The sequence below is a fragment of the Haliotis cracherodii genome, unplaced genomic scaffold (assembly GCF_022045235.1).
Source record: "Haliotis cracherodii isolate W230 unplaced genomic scaffold, xgHalCrac1.p SCAF_5, whole genome shotgun sequence".
Lineage (NCBI taxonomy): Eukaryota > Metazoa > Mollusca > Gastropoda > Lepetellida > Haliotidae > Haliotis > Haliotis cracherodii.
The window spans coordinates 54706474-54727891 of record NW_027266308.1 but is presented as its reverse complement, the minus strand read 5'-3'; the positions used below and the strand labels follow the sequence as shown (position 1 = coordinate 54727891).

General features: G+C 40.5%; 1 protein-coding gene across 1 annotated transcript in view; it reads right to left on the bottom strand.

Moving 5' to 3' along the window:
- Positions 1–21418, bottom strand: part of LOC139442704 (serine/threonine-protein kinase Nek9-like) — a 34363-nt gene that overhangs the window by 5658 nt on the left and 7287 nt on the right. The window contains exons 9-21 of the mRNA XM_071223585.1: positions 20811–20872; positions 20443–20548; positions 19352–19426; positions 18348–18410; positions 16962–17106; positions 15908–16102; positions 13708–13754; positions 12905–13066; positions 10893–10998; positions 7618–7779; positions 6335–6508; positions 5716–5766; positions 2456–2473 (exon numbers count right to left, since the gene is read on the bottom strand). Of these exons, the coding sequence (XP_071079686.1) occupies positions 2456–2473; positions 5716–5766; positions 6335–6508; positions 7618–7779; positions 10893–10998; positions 12905–13066; positions 13708–13754; positions 15908–16102; positions 16962–17106; positions 18348–18410; positions 19352–19426; positions 20443–20548; positions 20811–20872 (1366 nt within the window). The remainder of the gene's footprint in view (positions 1–2455; positions 2474–5715; positions 5767–6334; positions 6509–7617; positions 7780–10892; positions 10999–12904; positions 13067–13707; positions 13755–15907; positions 16103–16961; positions 17107–18347; positions 18411–19351; positions 19427–20442; positions 20549–20810; positions 20873–21418) is intronic.

Genomic DNA, 21418 nt, shown 5'->3' with positions numbered 1-21418 from the left:
AATCACATGAAAATGCTGTGAATCCTAACAAGCTGTATCTATACATTTGCATAATGAAACATACATACAGAGTATTCAGTTTCAGCTCTGTTGAAAACTTCCCATTGGTATGATTGAAGAATTTGTTAATATCAAATCTGAACAGTTAGTGATTGAGTGAGTTTGGTTTAACGCCGATTTTAGCATTATTCCAGCAATATTATGGCCGGGAACACCAGAAATGGGCTTCAGACATTGTACCCATGTCGGGAATCGAACTCAGGTCTTTGACGTGATGAGCGACCGCTTTAACCACTAGGCTACCCACCCAACCCCACCTCAATTTTGAACAGCTCAGCAATATTCATACATGGGGCTTTATCATACCACCATGTCAGAATAATGAGATCTGACTGGTCCTTGTGATCTTGATAAAATACTGTGTACCCCGTCTTTGAGAGGAATACAGTTCTCAGCCTGGGAATAAATCTCTTATATCCCACCATGAGCAAATAAGGCTGAACATGAACTTCATAGAGACAGAATAAATCCCTTATACCCCGCTTCAAAGCAAAAAGACGCACACATTTTTCCGAGTCAATGGAAGTCATGTGACATAGCGCAATTTAACCTCAACTCAATCGAACAGCTGTTTTCTATCAATTTTGAATTTGTTTGAATTAAGTCATATTAAAACATGTCAGTAAAATAATTTTCTTGTAGCAAGATCACTCCGGGTACATGGGGTATTATGTGTCCCGTGTTAGGTTTTATACCACGAGCTTGATGGCGATGCATAAAACCCCATGTACCCCGAGTGATCCTTCTGCAACTCGTAATATTATTCCCAATCTCATTAAAATCAGATCTTAGTTCTCGCTACTGCTAAACAAAGATCTGAGGACACATGGGTCACGTCAGACCGACCTTGCTCAAACATTGACCGACCAATGTAATGACCAATCAGAAGGCAGCTTTCTCGTGCTTTACGGCACTAATTTCAAATTGGCGACTACGCTTTGAAACATATTTTGACAAATTCTCGATTACAAATTTGAAACCTGAACAAAAGAACATTCTGGAATGGCTAATAGATGGTCTATTTTGTATGGATACAGTCTTTAAACCTGTAACTATCGTTGAGTTAAAGTTTTTGAGGCTGCATGATCAGAAATCACATTCCGACTGTCATTCTGACGTGACCCGTAACGTCCTCAGATGTCCTGGGATGTCCTCAGATCTTTGTTTAGTGGTAGCGAGAACTGAGGTCTGATTTTAATGAGATTGTATTATTCCAGATGTGATCTGAGCGCTACCTGTACAACGTAACTAAGGCAGAGCAACCTTTGTAGATATGACCAGCATGCAGGGGGACTGTGTACGTGCTGACATCAGCATATCTTGCAAATATTCCAATCATTTACAATAACGTTACTATATTCAAAACTTGAAAACAAAAATAACGAGTTTCCTGAATCATTTTGTCAATGTAGAATGCTGCTGAAAAAAATACATATCACCACATGTCAACTTTATAAGCTGGCAAGAATGACTTTGACAACTGTATTGTAAAACCACAACAAATTAATATGTTCATCAGAAAAACTTTCAAAACATCTATATACTATTTCAGGGGTAGTCATTTTCTAATCAGAAAAATATGCTTTATATCAACCTTGTCTACAAACGTGTAGGTACGAAAGAACACTCTTTAATGATCAGAAAAAGAAAACATGGAATAGATATATAATATCTAAACAGTGATATTCAGTCAGGTGATAGGTGTTTAGTAACTTCTGACCAAGGTGACATGATATTCAAATATTTAAATAATTGAAACTTTTATTGAAAATTTCAAAAACATAAATTGTTCAAAACATCATGAACAAAATCTGAAGAACAAACATTTATTTGGTGTGTCATCAATTCAAAGCAGGGAAAGAGAAAAGCTCTGAAGAGGAACAGGAGACGAGAAACTGTAGTGAATTATTTGTTTGTATATGAAACAATATTAACTTAATATGTAGAGATTGTTGTCATGGAGGGGCTGTTTGTTACTCCAGTGGGGAAGGGACATGTTAGATATTTGAATCAGACATGGCAGTGAGGGGTAACGCCATGCAAACAACTCCAATCACCCATTAAAACCATGCATTGTCACCTTGCAAGCACACACAGAATACACATTTCTCAATACATTTCATGTTAATCTAAAGTGACTAATAATTCTACATATGAACAAACTCTTCATCAAAAGGATATAAACTTTATGCTTATTTTTATATTACAGATGGCAATTAATATTTTTTTAATGAGATGAAGACAAGTCGTTCATAAATTGAACCTGCAAATTTCGACATAGAATTAACATTGTTAACATAACAGAACATTTTTCACTTCAAATGCTTGCAGTCCTAAACTCACCATTAACACACACTTCGGAAGGCATGCACAGAGCAATGGCAGTATGTCTTACCTGATTCTGGGGCCTTGTCTAAAGCAAATCATAGGCAGATCATACATTTTATATCAATGAAATACTCAATCTCATTAAAATGAGACCTCAGTTCTCGCTACCACTAAACAAAGATCTGAGGACATCCCATTATGGGTCATGTCAGAACGACCTTTCACCCGACCAATCAGAGCATCGCTTACCAGATTATGAAAGTGACAGTTGGAATGTGATTTCTGATCATGCAACCTCGAAAACTTTAACTCCGAACGATAGTTACGGGTTTAACAACTGTATCCATACAATCTAGACCTTCTATTAGCCATTCCAGAATGTTCTTTAGTTCAGGTTTCAAATTTGTAATCGCGAATTTGTCAAAATATGCTTTGAAGCGTAGTCGCCAATTTGAAATATGTGCCGTAAAGCATGAGAAAGCTGCCTTCTGATTGGTCATTCCATTGGTCGGTCAAAGTTGGCGCAAGGTCGGTCTCAGTTCTTTGTTTAGCTGTAGCGAGAAATAAGATCTGATTTTAATGAGATTGATGAAATACTGTATCCAATGATTAAGTGCTCCCCTTCAATAATCAACACCAGGGACTTTCAATTTCACTTTTTGATATTGTATTTATATTAAATACAACTTAATGAAAATAATGCCAAACGGGAAGTTTAATAAGCATCAGAAACCTTGTATGCACCCTTGGCACTAATACATCAAACATGGTACTGCAAAAATATCTTGTAAAATCTACATAGATTTGCCTTCAAAATTACACTTTTAGACTGACAGGAATTCACACACAAAATTGGTATCAATTGTTGATGATGAAAATCAATATATAAATATGTATATGAATATTGTCCATTCAAGTCATTTTAACTAGTAGATAATTAGTAGATTTGTTTTTAAACATTTCAAATGACTTGTTCAAGCTTGAAAATGTTTTTACTTCAATATTTTCTATTTGATAGTTTTTATTTTCAGTGTGATCTCCAGTGTCAATATTCCCACTATCATTGTGCCTGTAAATACTCATCTGACAAAGGCAAACCAGTGATTGAAAGCATGAGCAGCGACCAGTGATTGAAAGCATAAGCAGCGACCCATGCCATCAGGCCACAATGACACGCAACCAGTTAAGTCATGTAGCCTAGTCTCCCCATCAACCTAAGTCGTTTCTCACGACCCACAATGTGATGCTGGGGACCGACTCTACCAAGTCTCCCAGGAGATCTTCACACAGTTCCACTCCTCACTCACAGTGTCACAGCCAGTCACTGTTGGCATCATGTTGACAATGTATTCTTTGGATTGTTTATTTGTAAATGACATGTTTTGTATTCCACTGTCATGATATGGCTGACATATTGCCGATGTGACGTAAAGCATAAACTCACTCACTCACTTCAATTCCACTGAGTATGAATGATCAAGAGATAATTACACTTGTCTATGTGTAACAGATTTTTATGAATCAGAATTCAAAATATATTACTCAAACAACAGTTAAGGACCACCCGATTCTTTCATATTACTTTAGTTAATCAGTCATGATATAGTAGTATACAAACATATACCAAACACTACTGGCATCCAGTGTGTGAGATCAGTACAACAGCCACACTGATGTACAGCCCTGTGTATTTCCTACAGATGTGGAGGAGCTAGAGTGAGATCAGTACAACAGCCACACTGATGTACAGCTCTGTGTATTTCCTACAGATGTGGAGGACCTAGAGTGAGATCAGTACAGGAGCCACACTGATGTACAGCTCTGTGTATTTCCTACAGATGTGGAGGATCTAGAGTGAGATCAGTACAACAGCCGCACTGATGTACAGCCCTGTGTATTTCCTACAGATGTGGAGGAGCTAGAGTGAGATCAGTACAGGAGCCACACTGATGTACAGCCCTGTGTATTTCCTACAGATGTGGAGGAGCTAGAGTGAGATCAGTACAATAGCCTCACTGATGTACAGCCCTGTGTATTTCCTACAGATGTGGAGGAGCTGGAGTGAGATCAGTACAACAGCCGCACTGATGTACAGCCCTGTGTATTTCCTACAGATGTGGAGGACCTAGAGTGAGATCAGTACAGGAGCCACACTGATGTACAGCTCTGTGTATTTCCTACAGATGTGGAGGATCTAGAGTGAGATCAGTACAATAGCCTCACTGATGTACAGCCCTGTGTATTTCCTACAGATGTGGAGGAGCTGGAGTGAGATCAGTACAGGAGCCACACTGATGTACAGCCCTGTGTATTTCCTACAGATGTGGAGGAGCTGGAGTGTGATCAGTACAATAGCCACACTGATGTACAGCCCTGTGTATTTCCTACAGATGTGGAGGAGCTGGAGTGTGATCAGTACAACAGCCACACTGATGTACAGCCCTGTGTATTTCCTACAGATGTGGAGGACCTAGAGTGAGCTCAGTACAGGAGCCACACTGATGTAAAGCCCTGTGTATTTCCTACAGATGTGGAGGATCTAGAGTGAGATCAGTACAATAGCCACACTGATGTACAGCCCTGTGTATTTCCTACAGATGTGGAGGAGCTGGAGTGAGATCAGTACAGGAGCCACACTGATGTACAGCCCTGTGTATTTCCTACAGATGTGGAGGAGCTAGAGTGTGATCAGTACAATAGCCACACTGATGTACAGCCCTGTGTATTTCCTACAGATGTGGAGGAGCTGGAGTGTGATCAGTACAACAGCCACACTGATGTACAGCCCTGTGTATTTCCTACAGATGTGGAGGACCTAGAGTGAGCTCAGTACAGGAGCCACACTGATGTAAAGCCCTGTGTATTTCCTACAGATGTGGAGGATCTAGAGTGAGATCAGTACAATAGCCACACTGATGTACAGCCCTGTGTATTTCCTACAGATGTGGAGGAGCTGGAGTGAGATCAGTACAGGAGCCACAGTGATGTACAGCCCTGTGTATTTCCTACAGATGCGGAGGAGCTAGAGTGAGATCAGTACAGGAGCCACACTGATGTACAGCCCTGTGTATTTCCTACAGATGTGGAGGAGCTAGAGTGAGATCAGTACAACAGCCACACTGATGTACAGCCCTGTGTATTTCCTACAGATGTGGAGGAGCTGGAGTGAGATCAGTTCAGGAGCCACACTGATATACAGCCCTGTGTATTTCCTACAGATTTGGAGGAGCTACAGTAGAACTGAGAAGAGACAGGTGATCACTACTGCATAGACAAAACAAAGTGGAAGCTACTAAATGGCATACACTGACAGTGAACATCACATACATTTTGGTGAGGATACTCTTGACTTGAGTGTTTTCTGGTTGAGGACTTTCTCTGAAAAAGAAAACAGCAATATCATCAACAAAAAACCCAGTAAATAATATTTTGTTTGTTTGTTTGTTATTTAAAGCCGCACTCAGCAATATTCCAGCTAGAAGACAGCGGTCTGTAAATAATCGAGTCTGGACCAGACAATCCAGTGATTGACATCATGAGCATCGATCCACAAAATTGGGATACGATGACATGCATCAAATAAGTCAGCGAGCCTGACCACCCGATCCTGTTTGTCGCTTGTTGCAACAAGCAAAGTCATCTTTTACAACAAGCATGCAAAAAATAAGAAGTTGGTTGTTGAAGGCTTTGGGAAGTGTTTACTGTAGCCCTGGCAAAAACTATTTAGATACATATGTATCAAACATTCAGATCATGAGTACACTGAAGTTGACTGAACTTTATCTTTACTCAAACATATACAAGTCAAGGTTCATCATGAGGGCACATGTGTAACTTGAATCCTATAACCAGCACATCCTGGCATGGCTAAGGGAGGCAACTCTGCACAGCTGCCTCTACCCTTGTCATGTGAGAATCAATGTGAGCTGGCCACACTGTAAGCTACCTGCAATAAGAAGTGTATTCCAGTGAGTGGAGGAGATGTCAGCAACGATGTGCAGGCAGCCGAACATTGGCCGAGGCAGGGATGTACACTGGCTGTTGGGCCCTTTCCCCTGGTCACTGATGATGGCACCTAGACGACCACTCTCCCCGTTACCCCACGAGTAGATCTGGTTCTCTGGAGACAATACACACAATAACATAAACATAGGTAGTCATGGTAACAGAGAAAACATGTTTCTCCAGAGTCCTTGTCAAGAAACCCTCCTGATCATTCAGGATAAAGACTACATGTATACAAACATTAACCCACACCCATGACTCATTCAGCTGGAAATGTTTGTAATCCGCGTGACTTCACTGGAAATTGTACCAGAGGATTATAGGGGTTTCATTATATACTTTGTACAAATTACTAGTTACATGTACCATAAATCATGAAATTAATGCGAGTTCAGCCCCCAAGCCTAAAATGTGTCAGGAAATTAATGGGTGTAGCCTTGCCTTTCAACTTCAAAAACTAATCATGTAGAATTACATGATATATGGGGTGATAGCAGTTTGATTGAATAATGTTTGCTTTCTTTTCAAAATTAACATCTCCCTTTTGATTTGTGACCTAACTGCCAAGAAATCAATGGCAGGAAATCCCAAATAAGGCATATTCATGTCTTAGGTTGGGTTGGGTTACCAACACTACTGTGCAGGTTAAGGTTGCTACATTAATCAGCACAATTCGTGGAATGTAAATACACAGTGTTTTCTATCCACAACTACAGTTACTGTACTGGACATTTACAGGGGCGGTTGGGTAGCCTATTGGCTAAAGCGTTCGCTCGTCACGCTGAAGACCCGGGTTCGATTCCTGACATGGGTACAATGTGTGAAGCCCATTTCTGGTGTCCCTCACCGTGTAATGGCTGGAATATTGCTAAAATTGGCATGAAACCATACATATGTATCAAACATTCAGATCATGTGTACACTGAAGTTGACTGAACTTTATCTTTACTCAAACATATATGAGTCAAAAGGACAGAGTGCATCGTCAGAAAGAAATGTGAACATTAGCGACTTGTAGTGTAACCACTGAGCTACAGTGAGTTTTGCCATTAAACAATATATTACATGACTAACCATGGGTGCGAGTAGTACTGTAGGTACCCAGGTCCTACTCATGACCTGTCCCAGCCTTAGTGTTTGGCTTGTAATTAAAAGATTATTTGACAAAGTTGCACAAACTAAGTACTGACACATGTATTAACAAAAATGACAATGTGATCCTACCATTAGTAGAGATGACTGTGAACCCAACGCCACACGCAACCCTCTCGACTCTCTGCCCCGCCAGCATCCCGCCGACACGACACACACACTCCCGCTTCTTGAAGTCTCCCAGACCAAGTTGCCCATACTTGTTGGAGCCGAATGTAAACAGGTAGCCATACACTGTAGGAAAAGACAAGAAGACATCAGGGGAAGCAATCATTGAATGTAAACAGGTAGCCATACACTGTAGGAGACACAAGAAGACATCAGGGGAAGCAATCATTGAATGTAAACAGGTAGCCATACACTGTAGGAGACACAAGAAGACATCAGGGGAAGCAATCACTGAATGTAAACAGGTAGCCATACACTGTAGGAGACACAAGAAGACATCAGGGGAAGCAATCATTGAATGTAAACAGGTAGCCATACACTGTAGGAGACACAAGAAGACATCAGGGGAAGCAATCATTGAATGTAAACAGGTAGCCATACACTGTAGGAAGACACAAGAAGACATCAGGGGAAGCAATCACTGAATGTAAACAGGTAGCCATACACTGTAGGTAGACACAAGAAGACATCAGGGGAAGCAATCACGGAATGTAAACAGGTAGCCATACACGGTAGGAAGATGCAAGAAGACATCAGGGGAAGCAATCACTGAATGTTAACAGGTAGCCATACACTGTAGGAAGACACAAGAAGACATCAGGGGAAGCAATCACTGAATGTAAACAGGTAGCCATACACTGTAGGAAGACACAAGAAGACATCAGGGGAAGCAATCACTGAATGTTAACAGGTAGCCATACACTGTAGGAAGACACAAGAAGACATCAGGGGAAGCAATCACTGAATGTAAACAGGTAGCCATACACGGTAGGGAGATACAAGAAGACATCAGGGGAAGCAATCACTGAATGTAAACAGGTAGCCATACACTGTAGGAAGACACAAGAAGACATCAGGGGAAGCAATCACTGAATGTAAACAGGTAGCCATACACGGTAGGGAGACACAAGAAGACATCAGGGGAAGCAATCACTGAATGTAAACAGGTAGCCATACACGGTAGGAAGACACAAGAAGACATCAGGGGAAGCAATCACTGAATGTAAACAGGTAGCCATACACGGTAGGAAGACACAAGAAGACATCAGGGGAAGCAATCACTGAATGTAAACAGGTAGCCATACACTGTAGGAAGACACAAGAAGACATCAGGGGAAGCAATCACTGAATGTAAACAGGTAGCCATACACTGTAGGAAGACACAAGAAGACATCAGGGGAAGCAATCACTGAATGTAAACAGGTAGCCATACACGGTAGGAAGACACAAGAAGACATCAGGGGAAGCAATCACTGAATGTAAACAGGTAGCCATACACGGTAGGAAGACACAAGAAGACATCAGGGGAAGCAATCACTGAATGTAAACAGGTAGCCATACACTGTAGGAAGACACAAGAAGACATCAGGGGAAGCAATCACTGAATGTAAACAGGTAGCCATACACTGTAGGGGGAGACAAGAAGACATCAGGGGAAGCAATCACTGAATGTAAACAGGTAGCCATACACTGTAGGAAGATGCAAGAAGACATCAGGGGAAGCAATCACTGAATGTAAACAGGTAGCCATACACTGTAGGAAGATGGAAGAAGACATCAGGGGAAGCAATCACTGAATGTAAACAGGTAGCCATACACGGTAGGAAGACACAAGAAGACATCAGGGGAAGCAATCACTGAATGTAAACAGGTAGCCATACACGGTAGGAAGACACAAGAAGACATCAGGGGAAGCAATCATTGAATGTAAACAGGTAGCCATACACTGTAGGTAGACACAAGAAGACATCAGGGGAAGCAATCACTGAATGTAAACAGGTAGCCATACACGGTAGGAAGACACAAGAAGACATCAGGGGAAGCAATCACTGAATGTAAACAGGTAGCCATACACGGTAGGAAGACACAAGAAGACATCAGGGGAAGCAATCATTGAATGTAAACAGGTAGCCATACACTGTAGGTAGACACAAGAAGACATCAGGGGAAGCAATCACAGAATGTAAACAGGTAGCCATACACTGTAGGGAGATACAAGAAGACATCAGGGGAAGCAATCACTGAATGTAAACAGGTAGCCATACACGGTAGGGAGATACAAGAAGACATCAGGGGAAGCAATCACTGAATGTAAACAGGTAGCCATACACGGTAGGAAGACACAAGAAGACATCAGGGGAAGCAATCACGGAATGTAAACAGGTAGCCATACACTGTAGGAGAAGACAAGAAGACATCTGAGGAAGCAATCACTGAATGTAAACAGGTAGTCATACACTGTAGGAAGATGCAAGAAGACATCAGGGGAAGCAATCACTGAACGTAAACAGGTAGCCATACACTGTAGGAAGATGCAAGAAGACATCAGGGGAAGCAATCAAGGCACACAAGCACTGATCCACTCAGTGTACAAGTCAGCTCTGTCTCCCAAAGGATCTTCAGTCTCCTACAGCTGCGAAGTTTAAGGAAAGCTTTTGAAGTCCTCATGAAAGTTATCAAAGTGCTCATATGAATGAGAGATAGAATTAACTTTCAACATTTGAGTGTTCTGAACTTTTACTGAGATCATCATGTGCAGAGGCATGTCTAAAACATGGGAATTAATGTGTCAATAAGGGCAGAATTTAGAGTATCAGTAACATTTAAAAACACTGATCCTCACCAAAACTTTCAAATAGGATGATTCAGGAGATTCAGATGTAAAGGCATTACACCTATATACTTTGGTCAAGATCACTGTTTAATTTTCTGAAAAAATTCTTTCTTTCATTCAAGGCATACTGCTGGACTAGGCCATGTCATCAGTACAAACAGGCAATAAAAAGAAAAACATGTCCAATAACTTTCATAACATTATATCAAGTCTTCCAAAAACAAAATGAGTCACTTCCAGGTTGCCTACAGGATTATCATACCTCACTCTGTTATAGTGATATGTGAACTTACACTGCTACAGAGATATGAGATATACAAATTTACTGTAACCATGGTAACTTATTTTCAGTCTATCCACAGAAATTCAACCAAGGATCAAAGGAAGACATCTTGATGCCACTAAGCGGATGACAAGTTTCATTCCCATTGATCACATCAGGTCTGGTACAGACAAATCATGTGTGAAAATTCCATGTAATCTCCCAAACTAAACTTGGACAACATCCCATATTGGGAACAACTTTCCAGGCATCGTAAGATAATACGGATCCGGTGCCACTTACAGTCTATGACTGCGGAGTGTGTCTTGCCGGTGGCCACACTGACGATGTTGTAGCGGCTGAGAGGCTTCACGGTCGTAAATGTGTATTTACAGGGGATGTCGTACACCTGAAAACAGACATGATACACAAACTGATAATTCTGCACCATTTTTAAATCAATACAGTGAAATAGTGTTAATCATGATGTTATCATTCTCAGCGAAATCAGGATGGTCGGGTAGACTATTGGTTAAAGCGTTCGCTCGTCACGCCGAAGTCCCTTGTTCGATTCCCGACATGGGTACAATGTGTGAAGCCCATTTCTGGTGTCCACCTGCCCTGATATTGCTGGAATATTGCTTAAAGCGGCGTAAAGCCATACTCACTCACTCTAAGTGAAATCTTCCAGACTCACAGATTCACAGTGGTTGGAACATAATATTGTCACATAAATCACACATAGAGGTCTCCAACAGTAATTGCCTGGAACGCGGAATGTCTGGACTAACAGTGACTGGACTACAGGAGTTTCACTGTGTCTCGCTTCAACATCTCATGATAATTAGACAGTAGTTTGCAAGTTTAGCTACTAGTCTGGAGCCTGAGTCTATTAAAATTCTGTTCGGTCTTGTAAGCCTAGCTAATAATAGCACAAATGATAACACTATACTCTACTGATAATGATGCTTTGAGCCAACATGTTTGGCTGAATAGACTCAGGTTTTGGCACAGACTGTGACAGTGGGGAGAGACTGAGTGAATGTTGTTTTAACCAAAGAAATCAATAGTCTAGCTTAACCACAGCCACAGTCCATAAATAATCAAGTCTGGGCAATGCAAACTGGTTGATTCTGAGTGTGTGAGTGAGTTGGGTTTAACACCGCTCTTAACAGTATTCCAGTCATCTCGCCGCATGTCAGCTTAATGTGGGAGGAAAGCCCGAAGTGATGCACGTCTCAGACATTTACCACTTCAGTGAAACCCACGAGCACGGGTATGGTGCTAACAAACCTAGAAACATAATTGGGGTGAACCAGGATTTAAACCCACAATCACAGGTTTCTGGCGTGCCCAAGGGACACAACTCTGCAAAGCGAATCGCAACGCCTTAGACGACTAGGCCACCCGTGCCCCCTGGTTGATTCTGAATGATCAATGTTTCCCATGACACAGGACATCAGTGGATAGGATGCGATTTACATCCAAAATACCTGTAATCATGTTTGTGACAAGTCATTCACTGCAACATATGTTTATCAGTCATTACTTGGTCCTACAAAAGAGTGAGTGAGTGAGTTAATATTTAACGTCACATCGGCAGTATCTCAGCCATATATGACGAGAACAAAGATAAATATAAAAGATAAATACCTGTCACAAAGGACAGTAAAACATTAGCATGATATCACAGATGGAAACCTAAACACTAAAACTTCTAACCAACATACATATATCAACATTACATTTTATTCTATTAAAATACAAGCTATATACCACCAGTTACCAAAGCCAGAACACTCCTTCAAAAGAAAAATTGTTGACTTGTCATTATAATATGTTTCAATCAACAGAATTATCATGTTATTTGTTGTTATCAATTAACAGGTGCCTGACCCTCGAAATTTATATATTTTGCTCAGTACTCATGATGTCCAGTCTTGATGACCAGTTTCCACAAGCTAGGTCAATCCCTGCATGAGCAGACATACACAGGGAGTGGGTGTGTTGGGTTTTACACTGCTTCTAGCAATATTCCAGCTAAATAACGGGGGGCACCAGAAATTGACTTGACATAATGTACCCATGTCGAGAATGGAAGCCAGACCCACTTGCACAAAGCGATCTTAGTGCTAAGACTATTGTAAGCCTATGTTAAAGTATGGGGGTTATGATCATCTTAGCGCTAAGATCGCTTAGTGCAAGTAGGTCCAGGTTTTCAGCATGATAAGCCAATGCTTTAGCCATGAGGCTACCTACCCCGCATGCTCTCCACCACTGTAAACAGTACAGGCCCAAGAATGATCTAAACAAACCTTTGCTTTTCGTTTTCTCAGCCCCGATGTTTCGGAATTGAAGCCTAGTTTGTTGTACTCGTTGCTGCCACAGGCCAGGAGGCGGCCATTGGTGGTGATGAGGAACGTTCCGTCCGATCCCGCACACACCGACTTGATAAGGTGCTTGCCCGGAGTGGACACCTGCAGAACCAGCATACTGCAGAACTCAGGAGGAGCTTTTACTGTCTAAGAGTTACACACTGAAACTACTGATATAAGGTTATTCCACATGAAAAATCAAGAATTTGAAATCGGTTCAGATTTGCTTCAATATGCTATTTGTTAAGAGTGTCAGAGTGAGTGAGTTTAATCTAATGCTGCTTTGAACAGTTTTCCAGTTAATTCATGGTGTGTCAGTTTGAGGTGGGAGGAAAGCCCAAAGTGATGCAAGTCTTAGATGTTTACAACTTTGTGAAACCCACGAGCACGAGTATGGTGCTGACAAACCTGGAACATAATTGGGGCGAACTGGGATTCGAACCCATGGTCATAAGTTTCTGGCTATTTCTAAAGCACAACATTTTGTACTGGAGAAACAATATTTTTTACTTAAGGACTAAATGCGATAAAAAGGTAGTGATTTTATAAAGATGTTATATATGTATACAAGAATTCCTCACTATCTGTAGCACAAGCTTCATCTGAAATAAAAAACTGAACCATAAAATGTCAGGGGTTTGCTACTTGTGATATACTTAAAACAAAGACTAGATTCTCATTGAATACTGCAAGACCAAAACTTTTGTTGTGTTCTTCTTACTGTCCTCTGCACTCATACTTACCTTCTGTGGTAGACTGCAATCATCTTCTGAGCCAAGTCCAAGACGGCCTGAAATATCACACACTTCGTTTACATATGCCATAAACCAAGCATAGTGTCATTGTTTTGGCTTTAAAAAAAAAAAAACACCTCCCAAACCAATTATGCCTGAAACAAGAATGTTCATTCCCCACTATCTGTGTCTCAAACAAGATTTCCTCACTATTTGTGCCTCAAACAAGAAGTCCTCACTATCTGCGCCTCAGACAAGAATTCCTCACTATATCTGTGCCTCAAACAAGAATTCCTCACTATCTGCGCCTCAAACAAGAATTCCTCACTATATCTGTGCATCAAAGAAGAATTCCTCACTATCTGTGCCTCAAACAAGAATTCCTCACTATATCTGTGCATCAAACAAGAATTCCTCACTATCTGTGCCTCAAACAAGAATTCCTCACTATCTGCGCCTCAAACAAGAATTCCTCACTATATCTGTGCATCAAACAAGAATTCCTCACTATCTGTGCCTCAAACAAGAATTCCTCACTATATCTGTGCATCAAACAAGAATTCCTCACTATCTGTGCCTCAAACAAGAATTCCTCACTATCTGCGCCTCAAACAAGAATTCCTCACTATATCTGTGCATCAAACAAGAATTCCTGACTATCTGCGCATCAAACAAGAATTCCTCACTATCTGTGCATCAAACAAGAATTCCTCACTATCTGTGCATAAACAAAAATTCCTCACTATCTGTGCATCAAACAAGAATTCCTCACTATATCTGTGCCTCAAACAAGAATTCCTCACTATCTTTGCATCAAAGAAGAATTCCTCACTATCTGTGCCTCAAACAAGAATTCCTCACTATATCTTTGCATCAAAGAAGAATTCCTCACTATCTGTGCCTCAAACAAGAATTCCTCACTATATCTGTGCATCAAAGAAGAATTCCTCACTATCTGTGCCTCAAACAAGAATTCCTCACTATATCTGTGCATCAAAGAAGAATTCCTCACTATCTGTGCCTCAAACAAGAATTCCTCACTATCTTTGCATCAAAGAAGAATTCCTCACTATCTGTGCCTCAAACAAGAATTCCTCACTATATCTGTGCATCAAACAAGAATTCCTCACTATCTGCGCATCAAACAAGAATTCCTCACTATCTGTGCATCAAACAAGAATTCCTGACTATCTGCGCCTCAAACAAGAATTCCTCACTATATCTGTGCCTCAAACAAGAATTCCTCATTATTTGTGCCTCAAACAAGAATTCCTCACTATCTGCGCCTCAAACAAGAATTCCTCACTATCTGCGCCTCAAACAAGAATTCCTCACTATATCTGTGCCTCAAACAAGAATTCCTCACTATTTGTGCCTCAAACAAGAATTCCTCACTATCTGTGCCTCAAACAAGAATTCCTCACTATCTGTGCCTCAAACAAGAAATCCTCACTATCTGTGCCTCAAACAAGAATTCCTCACTGTCTGTGCTTCAAACAAGAATTCCTCACTATTTGTGCCTCAAACAAGAATTCCTCACTATCTGTGCTTCAAACAAGAATTCCTCACTATATCTGTGCCTCAAACAAGAATTCCTCACTATCTGCGCCTCAAACAAGAATTCCTCACTCACTCACTCAAACAAGAATTCCCCACAATCTATGCCTCAAACAAGAATTCCTCACTATATCTGTGCCTCAAACAAGAATTCCTCACTATCTGTGCCTCAAACAAGAATTCCTCACTATATCTGTGCATCAAAGAAGAATTCCTCACTATCTATGCCTCAAACAAGAATTCCTCACTATCTATGCCTCAAACAAGAATTCCTCACTATCTGTGCCTGAAACAAGAATTCCTCACTATCTGTGCCTCAAACAAGAATTCCTCACTATCTGTGCCTCAAACAAGAAATCCTCACTATCTGTGCCTCAAACAAGAATTGAGTAATGAAAATAGACAGTTTTTTCAACATGGATGCCATAGTGGCCATATTGAAAATCACTTTCATACCTCCTGGACAAATGGGGTAATCATAATGGGTGGGAACAAGCATGTGATGTTTCACCTCCTTTGGTCCAGCGGTTTCTGAGAAGAAGATGTTTATGATACACGATGGACAAACCAAGGTTTATGTTTATTAAGACTTCAGCACACTCTATCACTGGAATATGCTCCTACTAAGAAAGACTTAAAATAATCCACTCACCAAACTCGCCACAGCCCCATGTGTAAACATCCCCATCTTTACTGAGGGCAACACAGTGAGACTCTCCGCATGACACTTGCTCCACTGGTATCTGACTAAAGTAGTCCACTGGAATTGGATCGAGTACATCATCTCCATTGTCAGTTCCAAGGCAGCCAAAGTAGTCGGAACCAAAGGAGTACAACTTTCCTTCATCTAAGGAATAATAAGTTCACATGAATTGGTTGTGTCCCATCTTTTCATGAATATTTATTAAGACATGTGTCCACTTGGGAAAACCCTCTAGGAGGATAAATATGTCATGAAAACGTACAACTTCTCACCTGGATGATTATAGCCTTCATTATAGTTTTCAGAATTCAAACATCCATCATCTACCCTAGGCAAGGGAGTTAACTGACTATAAAAGTCCAGTTTCCTCCCTTGCCGAACTAGGCTTGAATCATGGAGTTATTTTTTTACTGGACTAATGAGTGTATGCCTAGTCCAATCAAAATCACATAGTGAAATTGACATCCGGTTCATAAACAGCCATGCAGATTTCGGTTGATTGCAGGATTTGCAAAGCAACTTAGCGTTTACAGATATTTTCCAAATCTTTTCATGGATTTGATCAAGGTGCTCACGTGATTTCATGCATTTCAGGGAAGCAAGGCTTGTTTTATTACAAAATAGATATTGATTATCGATCAGATCGTCTTCACTGGACGATGCAATTTTATTTGAGTGAGTGAGTGAGTTGAGTTTAACGCCGCTTTCATTTTTTTTTTTTTTTATTATTTGAAGCAAATGCAAGTGATATGAGATGTGGATTCAGATTGGTCAATAGGAGGGACATAGATTGGAAATAACTCATAATAGCCACTGGTGGCACCACGATTGAGCCCAGATATTCCAACTACTTCGGCAATGGTGGAAACTGGAACATCTGTATGCCGAGAATCATCATTTGAATCGTAAGTGTAAGGTATCATATTTAGGTCTACCCAACTGTAAAGCCCATCCATCTTATTCAAACTACAGGTGATGACAGAGCTCCTGCAGTGGTTCTTACCTGTGACACAGAAGGTGAAGTCCTCCCCACAGTCCACCTGCTTGATGGGGATGCCAATAAGGGCGTCCACTCTCTTGGGGGCCTTGTACGCTGCGACGTCCCCGTGACCCAGCTGACCCACTATGGTCGTGTCACCTTGAAGGTTCTACAAGAAGAATGACTTCCTATACTATGCAGAAACAGTTACAGTAAACTACGTTTATAAGGAACACGCTTTTAACGAACTGATCGATGAGCAAACCTATGTTTTAGTCCCGGGCATTTGTTGAAAAATGCTGTATATATGCTTATAAAGAACTACGGGTATTACAAACTAAAATTAGTGGTCCTTTTGAGTTAGTTATAACCTTTGTTTACTGTACTCTCAAATTCTACATGAAAAGTGGGACTTTAGACTGGTTTTACATCATGATTAAACATGTTCAATTAGTCTTGAATTTTGTGTTCACACCTATGGATTTTCTATTGCAGAATATAAAACACAAGGTATTTTTGAAGCTGATATACTCCATATTGTAAATATTGACAGAAACATTCACATGCATTGCATCCTAGTCCATGATCATAGTCAGTAAATTGTGGAGAAAAATAACTTTAGTGAAGGTTTTCTGACTGCAGTGTAAACAAACAAATACACATACAAAGTGATAGTGAAGTATATCCATGGGTGTTTGTGTACACCCGAGTGTCAAGATGAGATAACAATGAGAAATGTTTAGCCCAATGGAGAATTTTGAGGCACACAATTATCCAACCATAACATAGATGATCCACCCTGAGCCATGAAATTATCAACTCAGCAGACATAGGTTGTCTGTTTGTCAATCATTGGTTAAAGATATCACTGATATCTTGTGATCACCGTCTATTTGACCACTGTAGATTAAACCTTTTGATTGTAGCCAGAATGTGGTAATTACCTCCCTTTACAAAATGGTCACTAGCATTAATAATATATCAACATATTAAAATAAAATAGGATTCTATGACAGGATAATTAAAAAACACATCTCAAACAACATACAGGAACAAACAGTGTCAGCAGGTCTGATTTGTATGTATTTAGCAATTATGTTTCTTTGTTGTTTTAATAATGCCACACTCAGCAATGTTCCAGCTATATGATGGAGGTATGTAAATAATTGAGTCTGGACCAGACAATCCAGTGATTGACATCATGAGCATCGATCTATGCAACTGAAATACAATGACATGCATCAACCAAGTCATTGAGTCTGACCACCCGATCCTGTTTGTCGCCTCTTACAACAAGCATAGTCACATTTTACAGCAAGAATGTGTCGCTGAAGACCTATTCTACCCCGCATCTTCACGGGTCAGGAATGATGTATAAGATCAGCAGCACCCAGCTGCCAGTGGACTCACCGCCCATGTGTACAGCTCCTTCTCCACGGTCAGCGTGGCCAGGTGGGAGTGGCCTGCGGAAACCTGCAAACACCATACACAAATACAAGTGTTTCCAACATGGAGGATGGTCCTGGGTGCCTAGAGGTTGGCTGTAGTATTGTAATCTCGTGGCCCTATAAATCTTTATCTTACAACATGTTTAACATTTGGGACTTGATAAGGACACCTGGACTTTGATGCTTACCTTCAAACACTGAAATGTTTCACAGTACTGCAGCAATAACGTGATGGGGGACATCCAACATGACACAAGTGAATACATGGCTAGACCATCATGTAATATTCACTTCTATATATACGATCTTGTGCCAGCAAACAGAGACCAAGACAAGTTGCCATTGTCAAAGGCTCTGTGCATACACTCCGATGTTTTGAACAGACAATGCCTTTTAGAAAACGCCCTAAGAGTGTGTGTGTGAGCAAACGTTTTGTTTGTTTGTTGTTCAGCGCCGTACTCAGCAATATTCAAGCTATATGACAGCGGTCTGTAAATAATCGATTCTGGAACAGACAATCCAGTGATTGATATCATGAGCATCAATCCACAGTTACCCTGACATGCATCAACCATGCCAGCGAGCCTGACCACTCGATCCCGTTAGTCACCTCTTAGAGTATAGTCGCTTTTTACGGCAAGCATGGGTTGCTGAAGACCTATTCTAATCCGGATCTTCACAGGTCGAGTGAATGGTGTGTTACGCAACAATCAATAATGTTCAATCATGAAGGCAGCCTGAAATAATCATAAACCCGTGACTGATATAATCACAACGATCAACGCCATTGGGGAATGATTAGATGAAACAAGTCACTGAGTCTGACCACCCTATTTATTAAGTGACCTCATACATCGAGCACAGGATGCTGGGGACCTATCCTTACACGGAGTCGCCACTGAACGATTGCAACAACAACCAGACATTTCATCAAGGTACCATGAAAAACAATCAGCCCTTACTTACTTGAACTGGGCTCTTCTCTCTACTGAACAGGTCCAGTTTCTGTGGGGTCCGCTTCCCTCCTCCCCACTGATACACCTGGAAAACAATCCTGGTGTTTCACAAACATTTTCGCCACATCGTTGTAGACATATTTACTTAATTAGTGTCAAACAATTTGAAAACAAACTTACTATACAGAGTTTTTCCTGTCTGTTATTTTAGTTTTTCTATATTAATTAAGTATACAGCAGCTAAACCTTGTTTAAACAAAGTGTTATAGGTAGGTAGTACCTTAGAGACTTTGTGCCCCTGTTGTTATATATACTACTCAAAAAAAGTTAAGGACCACCTGATACTGCAAATCCTGAATTTAATGTGTCTCCAACTTATGTGGCAGCTGACCCCGAGCCAAACAAACTCCCCCTCTGTCTTATTGCTGACAGTCATTTTGGAGAAATAAATCGAAAGTTTTAATTAATGCGAGCCTTTTTCCCATTTAATTTATGCTTGCGTTAATTCCAAGATTTACAGTAGTTATATGAAGATTCGAGTGGTCCTCAACTTCTTTTGAATAATACATGTCAAATACTATGTTCCAACTATAACACATTAGAAAAGAAATATTTAAATTGCCTGATGATGTACCTCACTGTAAAGATATTACTTATAAAGATTCATATCCACAAATGCTACTTTGTGCTGCATATATCACAGAAGTTCTGTTCACCCATACCCCCAGTACAAAAATTAGCAATATTGTTGGAAATTAAAACAAAATCTTGTTGTCTTTTCTCTTTTTACATAACATGAACAATACTTATCATGGTCAATAATTATTAACGTAAAACAATTTCATATTTTGTACAGTGTTGCCTCAAAGCATAACGTCCAACCTAAAGCTGATGTGGCTTCATAGACTCCTCACCTCACACATGGGGCGGTCGGGTAGCCTAGTGGTTAAAGCGTTCGCTCGTCACGCTGAATACCCAGGTTCGATTCCCGACATGGGTACAATGTGTGAAGCCCATTTCTGGCGTCCCCTGCCGTGATATTGCTGGAATATTGCTAAAAGCGGTGTAAAACCATACTCACTCACTCACTCACTCACTCACCTCACACATCTTGGCCTTGATGACTGGCACAGCTGTTGAGGTGGATGCCATGGACCGAGCCCTCCTAGATGAAGAGTTCAACTCCCAAACTCTCTGCTCAAGATCTCTGAAACAGTGCCAAGCATGGTTACACATGACAGATATTGGTAGATTGGCACAGTATTTGAGTTGGATGCTATAGATTGAGCCCTCCTGGAAGAGTTCCTACCATATGTGCCACAATATCCTTGAGATATTCATGGAACAATTTTGAATTTATCAGGTTTCACAGACAGATCCTGCTGAGGGCTTAATATTTCTATGACAAATGATTTAGCCCTTTAAGCCCTTTATGCTTTTTTTTATAGAAAAAGTGGAAATGAACTCACTTTGCATTGGAAAACAGCTTGTTTGTGAGTATCACTGATGCTGTCGGTCTCTTGGAAGGATTCTGAAATGAGGACACAATGAACATTGTCCATTTTATTAACAAAGAATAATTTCAAAGATAATTTTGTACTTCATTGGTCATATCCCTTAACAAACAAGCAAAGAGTTTGCAAATACTTGAAAAAAAACAGAAGCAGTTCCTTCACAGCCATTGGAAGAAATAATTATCGGCATACACTATTACCTTCCGGCGTGGGAATACATGCCGACTACAACAACATACCAGGGCTCACTTGCACAAAGCAATCTTAGTGCTAAGATGATTGTAACTCCCATACTTTAACATGGGCTTACAATAGTCTTAGCGATAAGATCGCTTTGTGCAAGTGGGCCCAGATGAGGAATATAACTGAACATTTTCAACATTCATAAAGAGGCTGTACAAAATATTGGTATCTCATATAAGAAATAAACGACTGCTAATCATTGTTTATCATACAATAAAACACTGCAGGGAGAATAAACCACTCGGGGCTGCTTCCTCATGGTTTATTCTCCCTGCATTGTTTTATTGTACAATAAACAACTCCCACTCGTTGTTTAATTC